The sequence below is a fragment of the Acanthopagrus latus genome, chromosome 1 (genome assembly GCF_904848185.1).
Source record: "Acanthopagrus latus isolate v.2019 chromosome 1, fAcaLat1.1, whole genome shotgun sequence".
In the NCBI taxonomy this organism is placed as follows: domain Eukaryota; kingdom Metazoa; phylum Chordata; class Actinopteri; order Spariformes; family Sparidae; genus Acanthopagrus; species Acanthopagrus latus.
In genome coordinates, this window is record NC_051039.1 from 12596930 (window position 1) to 12614108 (window position 17179).

Here is a 17179-nt window from a genome sequence, read left to right on the forward strand (position 1 = left end):
CCATGGATTAAACGGTGCAAACGCTGCCACCTACCGATTTAAAAGCGTCATTACGACACAACGTTACAGCGTCACATGATACAAGATTTTACTTCCGCAACACGTGACGCCACCCATTCAAAAATGTCAGGGTGCACTGGGTGAAGTGCGTGCCGGATCTGTCTGTGCTCAGGTAAACACTGCGCGTGAAACCGGTCGGCAGCCCTCGCGCCCGGACTCATCATGTCTCTGCTCAGGTTTGGAGGCGTGTTGCTGCTGCTGGGATGTTCAGTGAGTACCTCTGAGTTTGAAAACATTGTATACCTTGCTGTCAAAAATATAACTCCACCAGACTCAGTTCAGTGACGTTAGAGACAGATGATGGATCTGGTTTAAGAAAAGCTGTGCGGCCGAAAGTCTCAACACAAAACAGGAACTTCCCTGCGAGATCGGCCGACAGGTCTTCAGATACACACATCTTTAAAGAGCACGACATTTGTGTCCATGTGAACACTTTTTCTGATGACACTAAAGGTGCTACAACATCTGTAATGTCTGTAAAACAGGCAGGTGTGCAGATTTAACATACATGAGTGAAATAGCAAATTGTTTTTCATCTATTCATCTAAGGATCTATTTTGCTGTTTAATTAGTCAGTTTGAGAATTTTTATTAAGATAAAAAAAAGTAAAGATTTGCTGATTGTGCTTCTTGAATATGAAGATTTGCTGGTTTCTTTAATCCTCTAGGGCAGTAGACTTTGGATTGTGCACAACACAACACATTTGAAGTTGTCACGTCAGGCTTTTGGAAACACTTATGGACAAAGATCGAATCGATTTATTGATAAATTATTTTCAATGATTTATCGACAAAGAAAATAGCTGTTGGTTGCAGCTCTAACATGTTGGTTGGTAGGTTGTAGCTGAAGCATTAGTCACAAGGTTTATCATGTCCGAATGACACATCGTGAAGTCAGCTGAGATGTCAGGCCTGTGCCATAAAAACATGAAACTTAACAACAGCGTGGAGCACGTTATAAACCATCTTAACTGTTAATATGTGATGGAAAGTGTAATGTTTGTAACATTTCAACTGTGAATCAAGTTATGATGTGTTGAACTGCAGCTCGGGGCACCTCGATCGTTCAGCGTGGATTACAAGAACGACTGCTTCCGGAAAGATGGGGAAGAGTTTCGCTACATATCAGGAAGCATCCACTACAGCAGGATCCCCAGAGTCTACTGGAAGGATCGGCTGCTTAAGATGTACATGGCAGGACTGAACGCCATCCAGACGTGGGTTTACATTACATCATCGCTAATTGTTGAAAGCAACTTGGCCTTATATAATGAGGAAAATTGATCAGCAGTGATTTGAACTGATCCTCATTTGAAACCGTTGATATAGATTTCCCAATGTCGGGCCGACATTAATCATGCATCTCCAAAAACATAGTTGTTTGCTGCAGCTGTAAAACTGCGATACAGCAAAGCCACCATGTGCATCCTCCTGCTGGAGAAAAATCCACCCGGGTGCGTGGGGATATTGACTCTGTAATCCCAGATGTTGGATGGAAAAAGCAGTTTTGAAATATTCGGTAGTCTAAGTTGATTGATTGGCATTCTACAAGTGATCAACAGAGCAGCAAGTCTAATCAGTCAATCAAACTTTAGTTACTTGCACCTTTCAAACAAGTCAAAATCCACTTCAAAGTGCTTAAAGGTTATTTATTTTACGTAACACACGTTACACAGCTGTACCAACTGCCTGATAGGTTTGATGTTGTTGTATTTTTTAACTTTTAGCCACTGGCAGCTAAATATCATTTGATGTTTAACACTTGATGCTGACTGCTAGAATAGGGTAGGATAAAACAAGGAGAGTTGGATCTTTTAGTATGTAAGAATAGTAATAACCCGAATGTGTGTTTTGATAATGCTGACACTCGATGTACGTTGAAGGTACGTCCCCTGGAACTTCCATGAGGAGTCTCCAGACCACTACAGTTTCAGTGGAGACAGGGATTTGGAGTATTTCCTTCAGGTGGCCCAAGACGTGGGTTTGCTGGTCATCCTTCGGCCTGGACCCTACATATGTGCAGAGTGGGACATGGTGAGTGGGGCTCTGGATACAGCTGATCCAGGTCCTGAAAAGTGTTTTTAGAGTTCGACACACTGCCATCTCAGACATCTTGAGTCTGGAAAGGATGGATCTTTGCTCAGAATAACAATTTGGCTACTGACACTTTAATTTACTTTCTGAATCTTCAAACTTTCAAACATATTTCCCAATGATATTAGTGATTTACAATGTGGACCCCCTCTGCGTGTTTGTTATGTTGACCAGGGTGGGCTGCCTGCCTGGCTTCTCAACAAGAAAGACATTGTGCTGCGGTCTTCTGATCCAGGTGAGAATCAAAGACAGACAGGCCGAATGGTGACATATGGCATGAGTTTTGAATGTAACAATGGATCTTTGAGACTGAAGGATTGACACGACTGACCCGTCACCCTTCAAAAACTGACACACTAAAGGATGCTGACTCCGTGGCAGGCCATCAGTCCCCGCATGACTGATGATGAGATTCTCCATTTTAAGGAGTGATTAGCTCTCATTGTTTAGTGACTCACACACAGTATCGTCTTATCGTCCTCTGATGTGCCAAAGACAACAAACCCCAAAGAGCCAGATGAATGGCCCTCAGCTCGGGCACATTTATGTGTACTAGTGACCAAGAGGGTTTCCATGTGCCCATCATTGTCCGGTGCTTTCCAATCAGCTCCTCAGCCATTTGGTGTCGCATCTGTTGTCATCACTCCCCGGAAGTCAACAACAACAGATTCACAGTTGCAGTGCACTTTGCATTATATTATGTGCATTTGTGTATTTCAGACTACATTGCAGCAGTTGACAAGTGGATGGGGAAGTTACTTCCGATGATGAAGCCTTTTCTCTACCAGAATGGGGGTCCTATCATCAGTGTACAGGTGAGTGTTGAGTCCTGCTCTGATTCCTGTAGGTTTGTTGTGCATTACGTATCATCGCAGCACGTAACTCATGAATAACATCCCCCACTTGCTGTTCCTGTGTTTTGTCAGGTGGAGAATGAATATGGCAGTTATTTCGCTTGTGACTACAACTACTTGCGTCACCTTTCCAAGCTGCTCCGGTCTCACCTGGGCAACGACGTGGTGCTCTTCACCACAGATGGAGCTGGGATCGGCTACCTCAAGTGCGGCTCAATACAGGATGTTTACGCCACTGTTGACTTTGGGCCAGGTAGGTGTCAGCGTTGTGATTTTCTCTACTTTATGTCATGTTTTAGGTCAGTCAGAAGTCACGAGGAAGTCTCAAACATGCACACAAACTCTCTTTGTTTGGATTCTGCCAGGTGGAAATGTAACCGCTGCCTTTGAATCGCAGAGGTACGCTGAACCTCACGGACCACTGGCAAGTATATCCCTCGATATGGATTTGCACCGTTTGTGATCTTCAGAACTACCATACATTTTCTCTCAGCTGCTGCTAAAGTTTCCTGCTGTATTTACAGGTGAACTCTGAATTTTACACCGGCTGGCTGGACCACTGGGGGTCACCTCACTCTGTCGTGTCTTCTGCCATAGTCGCCAAGTCCCTCAACGAGATGCTGGCCATGGGAGCAAACGTCAACATGTGAGAGTGCTTGTTTCTATGACACGTTAAAAAAAAATATATATAAAAGAAAATGTAAAATAACTGATACAAACATATAAAGGCATATGAAGGGGGACGTCCCCTTCCTAGGGAAACCAGAGCGTTGCCTCTCTCATTAGTCCTATAATATAATTGAAAAAGTTTAATTTGAAACAATATAATAATATGCATTTAGAACAGTTGTGCCAATTGTAGACAGAAGGTAGAGTTTTCAAGTTATTAGATATTCAGTTCCCCCGTCTTATGCTTGTTGTCGCTCATCAGCTAATGCCAGGAAGGTATTCAGGTTAGGTAAGATGTCTGACTCTCCTGTCAACAAAATACATTTTATCTAAGTCTTTAATTCACTGTAATGTCTCCCCTCACAGGTACATGTTCATAGGAGGAACCAACTTTGGATACTGGAACGGTGAGTACACTTAGACAGACTGGTCTGGTGAGATGATTTCATCATTTCAAGCGACTCACAGCAAATGTTGAAATGTCAAAGGTAAAAAGGTAGCACACATAAATATCTAATTTATTCTGACCATGTCGACAAACATGTTGACATTTCAGCCTTTATCAGAGCACAGAAGTAGATGGAAGTCATGTTGTCTATATACAGGAGATGGCAGGTGATTGGCTTGGGTTGGTGACATGGTAATTAACTTGAGGATATATTGGACATTGACTCAAAACTGATGAAATGCTAAATCCCGTACAGTTTAACAGTTCTGGCTTTCCACATTTTGCTGCTCTCCGACACATGCTTGTCCACCAGGGCATGTAAGCATGTAGATTACTGATGTTGTAACGCAGTTTATGAATGGTTTGATAGGAAACAAAAAAGGAACCTCACCCTCTGTTTTCCTCTTGATATCTCAGGTGCCAATGCGCCATATGGCGCACAGCCGACGAGCTACGACTACGACGCCCCGCTCACCGAAGCAGGAGACCTCACAGAGAAGTACTTTGCTATTCGAGAGGTGATCAGAATGGTAAGAAACACGAGTGCACGCCTGTGGTTAATCAGAATTGAGCAAAATGTAGTGAACAGATGACATCCATTGAAACCATTATTCAACATAACAAAATCTTTTAGAAAAGTGCCTGATTATCACAACACAATCACATAATCGCACAGCAATGACAATATCAATCATTAGGAAGACATTGTCAATGTTATATGTATCTTTTTCTCTACAGTACCGTAAGATACCAGAGGGCCCGGTTCCTCCAACAACTCCAAAGTACGCGTACGGGACTGTTGTGATGAAAAAGGTACGTCCTCTGTTGTTACATTCCGTGAACTCCTATCAGTATTTTCAGGGAATACTTACTTCAAACTCAACTTTTTAAAAGACTTCTTTGTTGTTTTTGTCTGATTTAAAACATGAAGAATGATTACTGAACGCAGCCTTCTTTCACCAGCTCCAGACAATATCAGACGCCTTAGAGAATCTGTCATTTTCCGGCCCTGTGAAAAGCGCATATCCTCTGACCTTCATTGAACTGAACCAGGTATCCGCTAATGTTTTTCTGTTTCAATGTCATGAAAACAAATGTTTTATCGTTGATTTGTTTTGACAGTGTATCCCCATGCTGTTTGTAGGCCTTTGGTTTTGTGCTGTACAGGACTGCTCTTCCTGTTGACTGCAGCGCACCAACGCCACTGTCGTCTCCACTGAACGGCGTCCGTGACAGAGCGTATGTGTCAGTGAACGGGGTGAGTCTGAATGTTTCCTAGTGGGCGTTATTACTCACAGGTCCACCACATGCCCTGTTGATCGCAGATTATGTTATATTGAACAGGTGGACATTTAGCAGGCCATCAGTCTCACTACTTAACTGGTACTATTTGACACACCATCATTCTTTTTAGTTTCTAGATTAGTTCCTGTGTTTAGACAGTATTAGACATCTGAGAACAAAGTAAGTTAGGCACTCTGGTGCTGTACCCCCGCTAGTATAGAAACAATGGAAAATATTTGTACTGTATTCTATTTGTACGTCCAGTATTGTTGCCAACATAACAGTGCTGATTTTCTTGTGAAGGTGGCTGTGGGCATTCTTGAGAGAAACAAGGCCATAACTGTCAATGTGACGGGGAAAGCTGGTAGTCAGGTGGACATACTGGTGGAGAACATGGGTCGAATCAACTATGGAAAAGACATCAACGACTTCAAGGTTTTTTCCAGCCACATTTTAAAGTTACCGTGTATGTGCTCTGAAGTGTCTGCTTAACCTTTTTAAAAAGCTTTGCTGGATTTCAGAAGGAGGTTATACACGCCTCAAATATTATATTTAACTGCAAAACATTGTATTTTTTATTAAAATTTGCCGTGTTAAGCGAATTAACACTTCCTCATGGTTGACTTTCAACTTGCGTGAAATGACTGGTTTCTTTGTTGCACAGGGCCTGGTGTCAAACATGACTCTGGGGAATGACACTCTAAAAGGCTGGACCATGTACAGTCTGAGTATCGATGAAGCGATCCGTCAAGGCCTTCTGAGTGAGACAAAACCAACAGCTTCACCGCAGCCTGCCGCTCTCTCCCCTCCAACCTTCTACAAGGGAAGCTTCATTATTCCTGACGGCATCCCCGACCTCCCCCAGGACACCTACATCCAGCTGCCCAAATGGAGGAAGGCATGTGACACGTTCAGGACATTCAGTTAGAGTTTGAAATGAAGCCATCTACCAAAATCTGTATGATATGACCATATATATGAATACAATTATATGAGTATGCATAGGAACATGGTTACATTTATTACTGACCTCAGGGGTTGATTTTTATAACCCCGCAAGAAAAAAAAAAAAGTTTTTTCATTTTTCTTTTCCTGTAGAAAAAAAAGGTGCTCACCTGCTTAAAAATAGAGACATCTATAAGATTTATTTATTATATCCAATAAATTAACCTTATAGAAGTCTCTCTTTTTTACATGTGTTAAGACAAATGAGCTAAATGAATACCCAACATTTTTGATAATAGATTCATTGCTTCTCTAATTACAATTTATAAGACAAAAATAGCAAAGATTTTAAATTATGAAAGATTGAAAGATATGTTGCTTGAGTTGAGTTCATTGGAGAAAAGAAACAAATAATCTTGGACTCAGGAAACCTGTAAAGGGCATTTTACACCATTTCCTGACGTTTCACAAACTAAACGATCATAAACTGACTCAAGATATGATTAACAAATTTTATATATTTATATATATATATATATATATATATATATATATATATATATATATATATATATATATATATATATATATATATATATATATATATATATATATATATATATATATATATATATATATATATATATCATGTGCCAAGTTTATTTAAGGGCTGCATCATTATTTTACACCATATGAATTACAGATTTATATAATAATGAATAGACTACATAAAAATCAGATATTTAACTCAATGGACAATAATTGACAATATCAGCCTACGTTGGGCCATTTGTTTAATGATAACAAGTTAGAATACCTAATTAATAAGAAGTCAGAGTGTATCCTGTTATGATATTCCCTCAGCAGGGGAAGGTTTTAAAGAAAAAGATGAGTGTTGGCCAGGTTTTGTTATGTCATGAATAAAGTGTTTATAAAATTAATCTAGTAGTAGACTAATTGAGCAAACCTTTTGATTTTGATTTTCAGGGTCAAATTTGGATTAACGGCTTCAACGTGGGACGTTACTGGCCTAGTCGAGGCCCTCAGGTGACACTTTTCGTCCCTGCCAACATCCTCAGCACGGCTGCGCCCAACAATGTGACTGTCCTGGAGCTGGAGGAGGCTCCCTGCAGCTCCGGGCCCTGCAGTGTGGTGTTTACTGCCACCCCAATCCTGAACGCAACGGTCCAGTCTGACTGCAAACTGCACGGGAGCCTCTTTGTTAGAGACGATTTCTCGTGATAATAAGGGAACTGCTGCACAAAAATCTGCTGCACAAAATCAATTTGCACTGCTCGCCAATGTGCTTCCCAAATCAGCACCTGTTCTGAGCTTGTTGAGTGTTTGTTTGATTTTTTTAAAAAGCTGTAATATGTGAAGGAGGGTTAATCTGGAACAGGACATCAGTGATCGAATGTGTCTTTAAAAGTGATGAAATGGGTTTAAAGCCAAATGCTGTGTTTAACCATCGGCCTGTGGGCGTCTCTACCTCACTGATTCATGACATTTTCATCCAAAGCCTTTTGTTTACATCACAAAGGGATTATTGCCAATCAAAGTGCTGCCAAAACATCAGAGCATCCTGTTTTTATTTTTAATGTGAAAAACACATCAGGGAAACCTTATATATACTGTAGATAATTACTATTATTATTATTATTATTATTTTACAGCTGCAGATGTATTGTGGGCCTGCTGATATTTAGTTTTTATTGACTTGAAAATATTCTGCATACACTCTGATTTAATGCTTGTAAAGAAAAAGCCTTTAAAAACAAAAAATAAAAACTTTGATTTGATATTACTTCAGTGCTCCCCCCCACAGTGATTCCAATATTTGGTTAAATGCCCCTTGGCCATTTTGACCTAAATTAGGTGCTTTTAATAGCCATCTATTGACTGTTGTCTCGTTCATGACGTTGGACTGCTGCACCTGTGTAGAGCCACACACATTGTTGCTGGTGTGGATGTTTTTTTTATTACAAGAGGACAACATGATTATAACTTGTGATCCGTATTTCAGAGAAGATGGAAAAATCTTCACATTAACGCAATAAATGATATCACAGCTGTGGAATATTAAATTAACCGTCTTGCGTGCTGCATCTGAGCCTTTCTAACACTTAGGTTTGCATGAAGTACAGGCCAGGGACCTTTTTAAAATATAAATTATTAAAATCTTATCAGTAGCTAGGTAATCATCGGCCATCAGTATAGGCGGAAAAAAATCCATATATTTTTTTAAAATTATCTCATCATAATATTTCTTCATAATATTCATTTTTTTTTAAGCCATGCAACGCTTTGTTTTGCATCTTCATCTGTTCTCACATTGGTTACAAAAACTACTCCACCGAAAAGCCCCTAAAAGCCCCGTGACGAAAACAGTTGCAGCACTGCCACCTGCCGACGGAGAAGCGTCATTATAACACAGCCGGCGTCACATGATTTTACTTCCGCCCAGCTCGTTCAGAAATATCACGGTGTGAGCAGGTAGTAAAAGTATCAGTGCTCAGGTAAACACTGCGCTATAACGTACATCAATAAACTGGGACTCATCATGTCTCTGCTCAGATTTGGAAGCTTGTTGCTGCTGTTTGGATGTTCAGTGAGTACCTCTGAGTTATTAAACATTTGATACTCTTTTTCATTACATATAGGGAACTGCACCAGCTTCGGTCTAACAACATTCCGGTATGAACACTTTTTGAAAGAGCTTAAGATATTTTAACACCAGTAATGTTTTTTAAATAGACAGATGTGCAAATCCAACATAAATGAGTTTAATAACAATTTGCTTATCTAGAAATTAAATATTCAATGTACATATAAATATATATATATATTGTGTGTGTGTGTGTGTGTGTGTGCGCGCGCGCGCGTACCTGTAGCCTATAGAGACTAGAATTTAAAAAAAAAAAAAAAAAGGCCAGTGTGATCACGTCCTATTTCTTTTTATTCAAATATGACTGATTTTAGACATGGCAGAAAAAAGGAGGGTTTTGAAACATGTTTGAACTGATGTTATTAAACTTGAGCACATTTTTTTAAAAAAAAACTAGAAAATTAGCATTTCAAGTGGAGCCTCACACATGCAGTTAGGCCTCACTATTCTACAGTTATGAATTTGTTCCATTCGGGTTTGGAAAGTGAGTGAAAATTAGGTGAATCCGGCTAATCGACTAGATGTAAACTCTTCAACATTTTGCCAGTCAGTTTGAGAAAACAGTCAAAATTATCTGATTCAGCTTCTTGAATATGAAAATCAAGTTATGATGTGTTGACCTGCAGCTCGGGGCACCTCGATCGTTCAGCATAGATTACAAGAACGACTGCTTCCGGAAAGATGGGGAAGAGTTTCGCTACATATCAGGAAGCATCCACTACAGCAGGATCCCCAGAGTCTACTGGAAGGATCGGCTGCTTAAGATGTACATGGCAGGACTGAACGCCATCCAGATGTAGGTTGACCTCATGTCTCTCTCTCTGTGTGCCTCATTTTGACTTTGTGTTGTTTTCACTGGCTGTTGTTGGGACTGTTTCATTTTTCAGCTGGCATCAATAAAAACACGAGTCAATGAGTTGGTTTAAAACTCACTGTAGCAGCACTCACATGTCACAGTCATGTGTGGTGATGTTTGGTAATAAGGCCAAAGATGAGAAAGGCCTCCTGCTGACCCCTTACTGAGCATTTGCTGTAGCTAGTTAGAGATCAAAATACATTTAATCTGCAGCAATTTTGGTGTTCAGGTCTTTTAGGATTCATATATGTACGAGGACTCCCTGTAAAGCAGCTGTGTTACAGAGTGGATTACCCTGTCCGCAATACAGCAAATATAGACAACCTGAATGTGTGTGTTTTGATAATGCTGACACTCAATGCACGTTGAAGGTACATCCCCTGGAGCTACCACGAGGAGTCTCCAGGCCGCTACAGTTTCGGTGGAGACAGGGATTTGGAGCATTTCCTTCAGGTGGCCCATGACGTGGGTTTGCTGGTCATCCTTCGGCCTGGACCCTACATATGTGCAGAGTGGGACATGGTGAGTGGGGCTCTGGATACAGCTGATCCAGGTCCTGAAAAGTGTTTTTAGAGTTCGACACACTGCCACCTCAGACGTCTTGAGTCTAGAAAGGATGGATCTTTGCTCAGAATAACAGTTTGGCTACTGACACTTTAATTTACTTTCTGAATCTTCAAACTTTCAAACATATTTCCAAACCATATTAGTGATTTACAATGTGGACCCCCTCTGCGTGTTTGTTCTGTCGACCAGGGTGGGCTGCCTGCCTGGCTTCTCAACAAGAAAGACATTGTGCTGCGGTCTTCTGATCCAGGTGAGAATCCAAGACAAACAAGCTAAATGATGACATAAAGTCACAGTCGCAGTGCACATCGCATTATAATGTGTGTGTCTGTGTATTTCAGACTACATTACAGCAGTCGACAGGTGGATGGGGAAGTTACTTCCAATGATGAAGCCTCTTCTCTACCAGAATGGGGGTCCTATCATCAGTGTACAGGTGAGTGTTGAGTCCTGCTCTGATTCCTGTTGGTTTGTTGTGCATTACGTATCATCGCAGCACGAAACTCATGAATAACATCCCCCACTTGCTGTTCCTGTGTTTTGTCAGGTGGAGAATGAATATGGCAGTTATTTCGCTTGTGACTACAACTACTTGCGTCACCTTTACAAGCTGTTCCGGTCTCACCTGGGCAACGACGTGGTGCTCTTCACCACAGATGGACCTGGGATCAGCTTCCTCAAGTGTGGCACGATAAAAGAAGTCTACGCCACTGTGGACTTCGGGCCTGGTAGGTGTCCGGTGTCCCACCAGTGCTCTGCAAGGTTCAGTTGATATGTTAAGTTAAGGTTGATGTGGTACATGATTTCTGCATCATTTTAGATTTTCTGTTTGTTGATTTAATGTCGTGTTTTTCTCGATCAGTCAGATGTCATGATGAAGTAACAAAGCAAAACAGTGCCTCTTTGTTTGGATTCTGTCAGGTGGAGATGTAACTGCTGCCTTTGAAGCACAGAGACAGGCTGAACCTCACGGACCACTGGCAAGGATTTCCCTCGACATGGATAACACTGTGTGATATTCAAAATTGCCCTACAATGTCTCTCAGCTGCTCCTGAAGTTTCCCTCTCTGTTAACAGGTGAACTCTGAACTTTACACCGGCTGGCTGGACCACTGGGGGTTACCTCACTTTGTCCTGTCATCTGCCATAGTGGCCAAGGCCCTCGACAAGGTGCTGGCCACGGGAGCAAACGTCAACATGTGAGTGTGCAGATTTCTGTGACATGTATGTGTATATATAAAAAAAAACCAATTGAAATAACTCATGCAAAGTTATTTCCCTTCCTGCCCCCTTCCTGGGAAAACCAATAGTCAGTTATCCAGTATAGCTTAACAGCAGTCATCAGCATTTCTTCTGCATACATTTAGCGTGACGGTACCTTTGGTGTCCATGTCAGCGACTGCTCTTCAGAGATTCTTCTATTTACTTCCCCAACAGTGAAGAAATAGCCACACATGCATTCACTGGAAGCACAAAAGCAAATGTCAAAAATGCATTCAGGTTGTTAACATGTCTGACTCTCCTGTCAACAGGATACATGTTCTTGTAGAGAGGGAAAAACCTTGTGTTTGAAACGTATTAGAAAGATTTTGTTCTTTATTTCAGTGTAATGTCTCTCCTCGCAGGTACATGTTCATAGGAGGAACTACCTTTGGATACTGGAACGGTGAGCACATCTGGACAGACTGGTTTGATGGGATGATTGTATAATTTCAGGTGACTCACAACAAAGACACTTGGGCCGTTAGTAGCTAGAGCTTAGTGGAGATGCACCTGCCCAGTGTTTTGTTTGTTCCGCTAAACTCAGGTCATGTAGTTTGAACGTTGAATTCCCAAAAGGTTAAAAGGTAGCACACACACAAATCTTCAGACACAGTCGACTAGTCTCAGTTTCATTCATTTGTTTCCGGCCATGCCAACAAACACGCTGCGGTTTCAGCCTTTTGACACATGCCACGCTCGGGTCAGTTCAGAGCAGCCAGTTATAGCTGAGGGGATCAGTCTCTTCCCAGAGCGAGTCCTTCTGCACCCCAGCGCTCTGGGCCTCCGCTCTGAAGGCAGCAGGGTAGAGTGGGTGTGGGAGTGGATGTGTGGTGTCCTGTCCTATTGAAGTTCCAATGTGCGTAATGGCGATATTGTCCAGTTTGGTAAGGTAGACTGTGGGCTATGTCAGTTATCTTGGCAGCGGTGTTGGTTTTGCGTGAGTTTGACCTAGTTTTAACGCAAGAAACATAACCCTCTGTTTTTCTTGATACCTCAGGAGCCAACGACCCATACAGCCCGCAGCCCACGAGCTACGACTTCGACGCCCCGCTCACTGAAGCAGGAGACCTTACAGAGAAGTACTTTGCTATTCGAGAGGTGATCAAAATGGTAAGGAACATGAGTGCAGGCCTCTAGTTTTTCTTTTGACTGCCACCATAGGTGTGATTGATACTGGGGGCACAGGGGACATGTCCCCATCACTTTCTATAAATGGTACATTCTGTCCCCATCACTTTTTAGAAATATTAATCAACAATTGAAAACTGTGTCCTACCTGTACCGAGCAATTCAGTGACCAAATTTAGGCAGATATTGTAAACATTATATGTATCTTTTTCTCTACAGTACCGTAAGATACCAGCGGGCCCGGTTCCTCCAACAACTCCAAAGTACGCGTACGGGACTGTTGTGATGAAAAAGGTACGTCCTCTGTTGTTACATTCCGTAAACTCCTATCAGTATTTTCAGGGAATACTTACTTCAAACTCAATTTTTTAAAAGACTTTTTGTTGTTTTTGTCTGATTTAAAACATGAAGAATGATTACTGAACGCAGCCTTCTTTCACCAGCTCCAGACAATATCAGACGCCTTACAGAAACTGTCGTTCTCCGGCCCCGTGAAAAGCGCATATCCTCTGACCTTCATTGAACTGAACCAGGTATCCTCTAATGTTTTTTCTGCTTTAATGTCTAGAAAGACATTTTTTTATTGTTGATTTGTTTTGACAGTGTATCCCCATGCTGTTTGTAGGCCTTTGGTTTTGTGCTGTACAGGACTGCTCTGCCTGTTGACTGCAGCGCACCAACGCCACTGTCGTCGCCACTGAATGGCGTCCATGACAGAGCGTATGTGTCAGTGAACGGGGTGAGTCTGAATGTTTCTTAGTGGGCGTTATTACTCACAGGTCCACCACATGCCCTGTTGATCTCAGATTATGTTATATTGAACAGGTGGACATTTAGCAGGCCATCAGTCTCACTACTTAACTGGTACTATTTGACACACCATCATCATTTTCAGTTTTTAGATTAGTTCCAGTGTTTAGACAATATTAGATTACAGCTTGTTACAGATTACTCTAAACATCATCCTGCATGTTGTAGCCTAGAATACGAACAGTTCACCTGTTTTTTGTATTCAGTAAGTGACTACTTTTCAAAGTAATATCTGAGCAGCGCCGGTTCAGGTCACAATCCTAGTGTCCACACAGTGATACAAAGAAGCCAAGATGCATAGTTACACACAGTGTAACAGCATCATGTCTATGTTAGAACAATTATAAAAGACAATATTTGTATGAAATCAGTCAAATGTAGAGTAATTGGTGAGAATGATTCCTTGTTCTAGATAAAAATGCAGCAAACTCCTAATAATTTCTGATATGACGTGCCAACATAACAGTGCTGATTTTCTTGTGAAGGTGGCTGTGGGCATTCTTGAGAGAAACAAGGCCATAACTGTCAATGTGACGGGGAAAGCTGGCAGTCAGGTGGACATACTGGTGGAGAGCATGGGTCGAATCAACTACGGACATAACATCAACGACTTCAAGGTTTTTTTCCAGCCACATTTTAAGTTGCAGTGTGTGTGCTCTGAAGTGTCTTCCAAATATTTGTAAAGCTTTACTGGATTTCAGAAGCAGATTATACAAACCCCAAATATTAGATTTAACTATAAACAAATTGTATTTCTATTTAAATTTTACAAGTGAAGTGAATTTCAACTTGTGTGGGAATGATCGGTCGCCTCCTTCACTTGCTGCTGACTAACATGAGCTCCCCCTCTGCTCTTCCTGTCCGTCAGGGCCTGGTGACCAACATGACTCTAGGGAACGCCACTCTAAAAGGCTGGACCATGTACAGTCTCAATATTGATGAAGCGATCCATCGGGGCCTTCTGAGCGAGACAAAACCAACAGCTTCACCGCAGCCTGCCGCTCTCTCCCCTCCAACCTTCTATGAGGGAAGCTTCATTATTCCTGACGGCATCCCCGACCTCCCCCAGGACACCTACATCCAGCTGCCCAAATGGAGGAAGGCATGTGACACGTTCAGGACATTCAGTTAGATGTCAGCATGATGTGAATAACAGGAACATGGTTACATTTATTACTGGTTTAAGGGGCGGATTTTTATGACCTCCGTATAGAAGCTGCAAGAAGCAAATTTGCCTGGATCATTTATTTTTTCCATTCACTCAGAAAAACTTTATCAATTTTTTTTTTTTTTTACATTTTTTTTTTTACAATTTACCTCTCAGGGTTGCAAACCTCTGGGTCACATGCATAAGTGACTCAAATGATTTAGAGTCATTTGTTAATAGGACAGCTGACGTAAAATGAATCACCAACAATTGTGATTAGACCTGTGTTGGAAAAATTGATTCTCTGATTCTGAATCGATTCTCATATTAATTCCTCAAGATCGATTTGTACGTCCAGAGATCACTTTTTTTAAAATGCATTTTTTCCCCGGTGAACTTTAACCCCACTTCACGTCGCACATGAAGTGAAGCTTTCAAAACAGTGAACGTGGCGTCGGACAGCAGTAAAGTTAGGGATTCACTTGCAAAGATATGCAGCCATATTCAGTTGTTGAAAACAAGGGCTTCAGGCGGCTAATGAAAGTAACGGAGCCGCACTACGTTATGGTGTCTCACGATATCAGATGGAATCAGATCAGAGAAAAAATTTTATCTTAGTAAATCTTGGCATTTGTCCCCATTTCCTGACATTTTACAAACCGAACGATTATCATCTATTTCAGCAAATCATGAAAATAATCATTGGTTGCAACCCTATAAAGTAGTTTCATATGTCCAATATAAATTACAGAATTATACAAATATTAAACTAAATGACTAGAAAATATTTAACTCAACAGCAATCATTTAAAAAGATCAGCCTTCGTTGGCCTTATTGTTTAATAATAGGTTAGAATAACTAAGTAATAGCAGTCACACATGCTGAGTGTATCCTGTTAAGATATTCCGTCAGCAGTGAAGATTTCAACAAGCGTTGGCCAGGTTTTGTTATTTCATAAATAACGTGTTCCTAAAATGAATCTAGTAGTAGATTCATTAATCAAACCTTTTGATTTTTATTTTCAGGGTCAAATCTGGATTAACGGCTTCAACCTGGGACGTTACTGGCCGAGTCGAGGCCCTCAGGTGACACTTTTCGTCCCTGCCAACATCCTCAGCACAGCTGCGCCCAACAACGTGACTGTCCTGGAGCTAGAGAAGGCTCCCTGCAGCTCCGGGCCCTGCAGTGTGGTGTTCACTGCCACCCCGATCCTGAACGCAACGGTCCACTCTGACCACAAACAGCCCAGGAGACTCTTCGTTAGAGACGATTTCTAGTGATAATAAGGGAATTCGCTGCTACACAAAATCTGCTGCACAAAATCAATTTGCACCGCTCGCCAATGTGCTTCCCAAATCAGCACCTGTTCTGAGCTTGTTGAGTGTTTGTTTGATTTTTAAAACACTGTAAAATGTGAAGTCTGGATCCGGTCTTTAAAAGTGATGAAATGGGTTTAAAGCCAAATGCCGTGTTTAACCATCGGCCTGTGGGCGTCTCTACCTCACTGATTCTGTGACATATTCATCCAAAGCCTTTTGTTTACATCACAAAGGGATTATTGCCAATCGAAGCGCCGCCAAAACATCACAGCAGACTGTTTTTATTTTCTATGTGATAGACACATCAGGGAAATTTTAGATATACTGTAGCTTATTATTATACAGTTTCAGGTGTATTGTGGGACAGCTGATATGTAGTTTCATTGATTTGAAAATATTTTGTGTACAATCTGAACCTGTCTGATTTAATGCTTATAAAGGGGTCCTTTTCAGATCTATATGAGTCACCTTAAAAAATGTTTTTATTGTATTTGTTGTCATTAATATGGAGATTATAGAAAAGGTGTTAGTCTGTGCCTAAAATGTCTGTTCATGGCACAGTTTGGGTAATAAAATGAATAAGGAGAGAATGTAGTCACAGTATTCATGCTGTGAGAGACTGGAAAAAATCAGTTTGTTTCGTGGGCACAAACTTCTCAGCTAATAATAACAGAAAACAGAGAATATGAGGCTGAAGACAGCAAATTCAGGATTACGTCACTACACCTGTGAGCATACACTTTTATATTGTTGTTTTTATTATTTTTTTTCCAAACATAATCCAAGTGATTTTTTTATTGTCAGAAGATGGCACCAATACACAATATTTAACCTTTAACCTTGTATTGCAATCATTGGGATTTGTGGCAACTATAAGAACAGTGAACCACTGAGAAAGAGGAGGATTATCAATAATTTGAATGACAAAAAACAGTTGAACACTGGAAACAGATTGGTCAGGATAAGGATGTTACCTTCAACAGAATAAGACTCAGATGTTATTTTTTACTTTTAGATAGTAAGAAGTAAGAAATAGCCCACCGATAATTGATTTTGTAAATCGATATTGA

The 17179-nt window shown here is 41.1% G+C and overlaps 2 protein-coding genes across 2 annotated transcripts; both read left to right on the forward strand.

The window, feature by feature from the left end:
• The first annotated feature begins 105 nt into the window (after positions 1-105).
• LOC119020509 (beta-galactosidase-like) lies at positions 106-8404 on the forward strand. The gene is made up of 16 exons (XM_037099860.1): positions 106-270; positions 1107-1276; positions 1943-2093; positions 2328-2388; positions 2874-2968; positions 3080-3260; positions 3373-3431; positions 3532-3653; positions 4043-4083; positions 4542-4654; positions 4863-4937; positions 5088-5177; positions 5269-5382; positions 5712-5843; positions 6073-6306; positions 7341-8404. The coding sequence occupies exons 1-16, from the start codon at positions 223-225 to the stop codon at positions 7593-7595; spliced, it is 1941 nt and encodes a 646-aa protein (XP_036955755.1). The 5' UTR covers positions 106-222; the 3' UTR covers positions 7596-8404.
• Positions 8405-8801: 397 nt separating this feature from the next.
• LOC119020517 (beta-galactosidase-like) lies at positions 8802-16067 on the forward strand. Its single transcript, XM_037099871.1, has 16 exons — positions 8802-8961; positions 9645-9814; positions 10246-10396; positions 10631-10691; positions 10783-10877; positions 10989-11169; positions 11363-11421; positions 11519-11640; positions 12067-12107; positions 12702-12814; positions 13052-13126; positions 13276-13365; positions 13458-13571; positions 14128-14259; positions 14511-14744; positions 15816-16067. The coding sequence occupies exons 1-16, from the start codon at positions 8914-8916 to the stop codon at positions 16065-16067; spliced, it is 1938 nt and encodes a 645-aa protein (XP_036955766.1). The 5' UTR covers positions 8802-8913.
• The last annotated feature ends 1112 nt before the right edge of the window (positions 16068-17179 follow it).

Bases quoted from the DNA above. Each gene is read 5' to 3' on its own strand.
- LOC119020509 (XM_037099860.1), top strand. From the start codon at position 223: ATGTCTCTGCTCAGGTTTGGAGGCGTGTTGCTGCTGCTGGGATGTTCA. The intron at 4,084-4,541 runs GTGAGTACACTT...TTGATATCTCAG, and splicing joins CAACTTTGGATACTGGAACG to GTGCCAATGCGCCATATGGC. The intron at 5,178-5,268 runs GTATCCGCTAAT...TGCTGTTTGTAG, and splicing joins CCTTCATTGAACTGAACCAG to GCCTTTGGTTTTGTGCTGTA.
- LOC119020517 (XM_037099871.1), top strand. From the start codon at position 8,914: ATGTCTCTGCTCAGATTTGGAAGCTTGTTGCTGCTGTTTGGATGTTCA. The intron at 12,108-12,701 runs GTGAGCACATCT...TTGATACCTCAG, and splicing joins TACCTTTGGATACTGGAACG to GAGCCAACGACCCATACAGC. The intron at 13,366-13,457 runs GTATCCTCTAAT...TGCTGTTTGTAG, and splicing joins CCTTCATTGAACTGAACCAG to GCCTTTGGTTTTGTGCTGTA.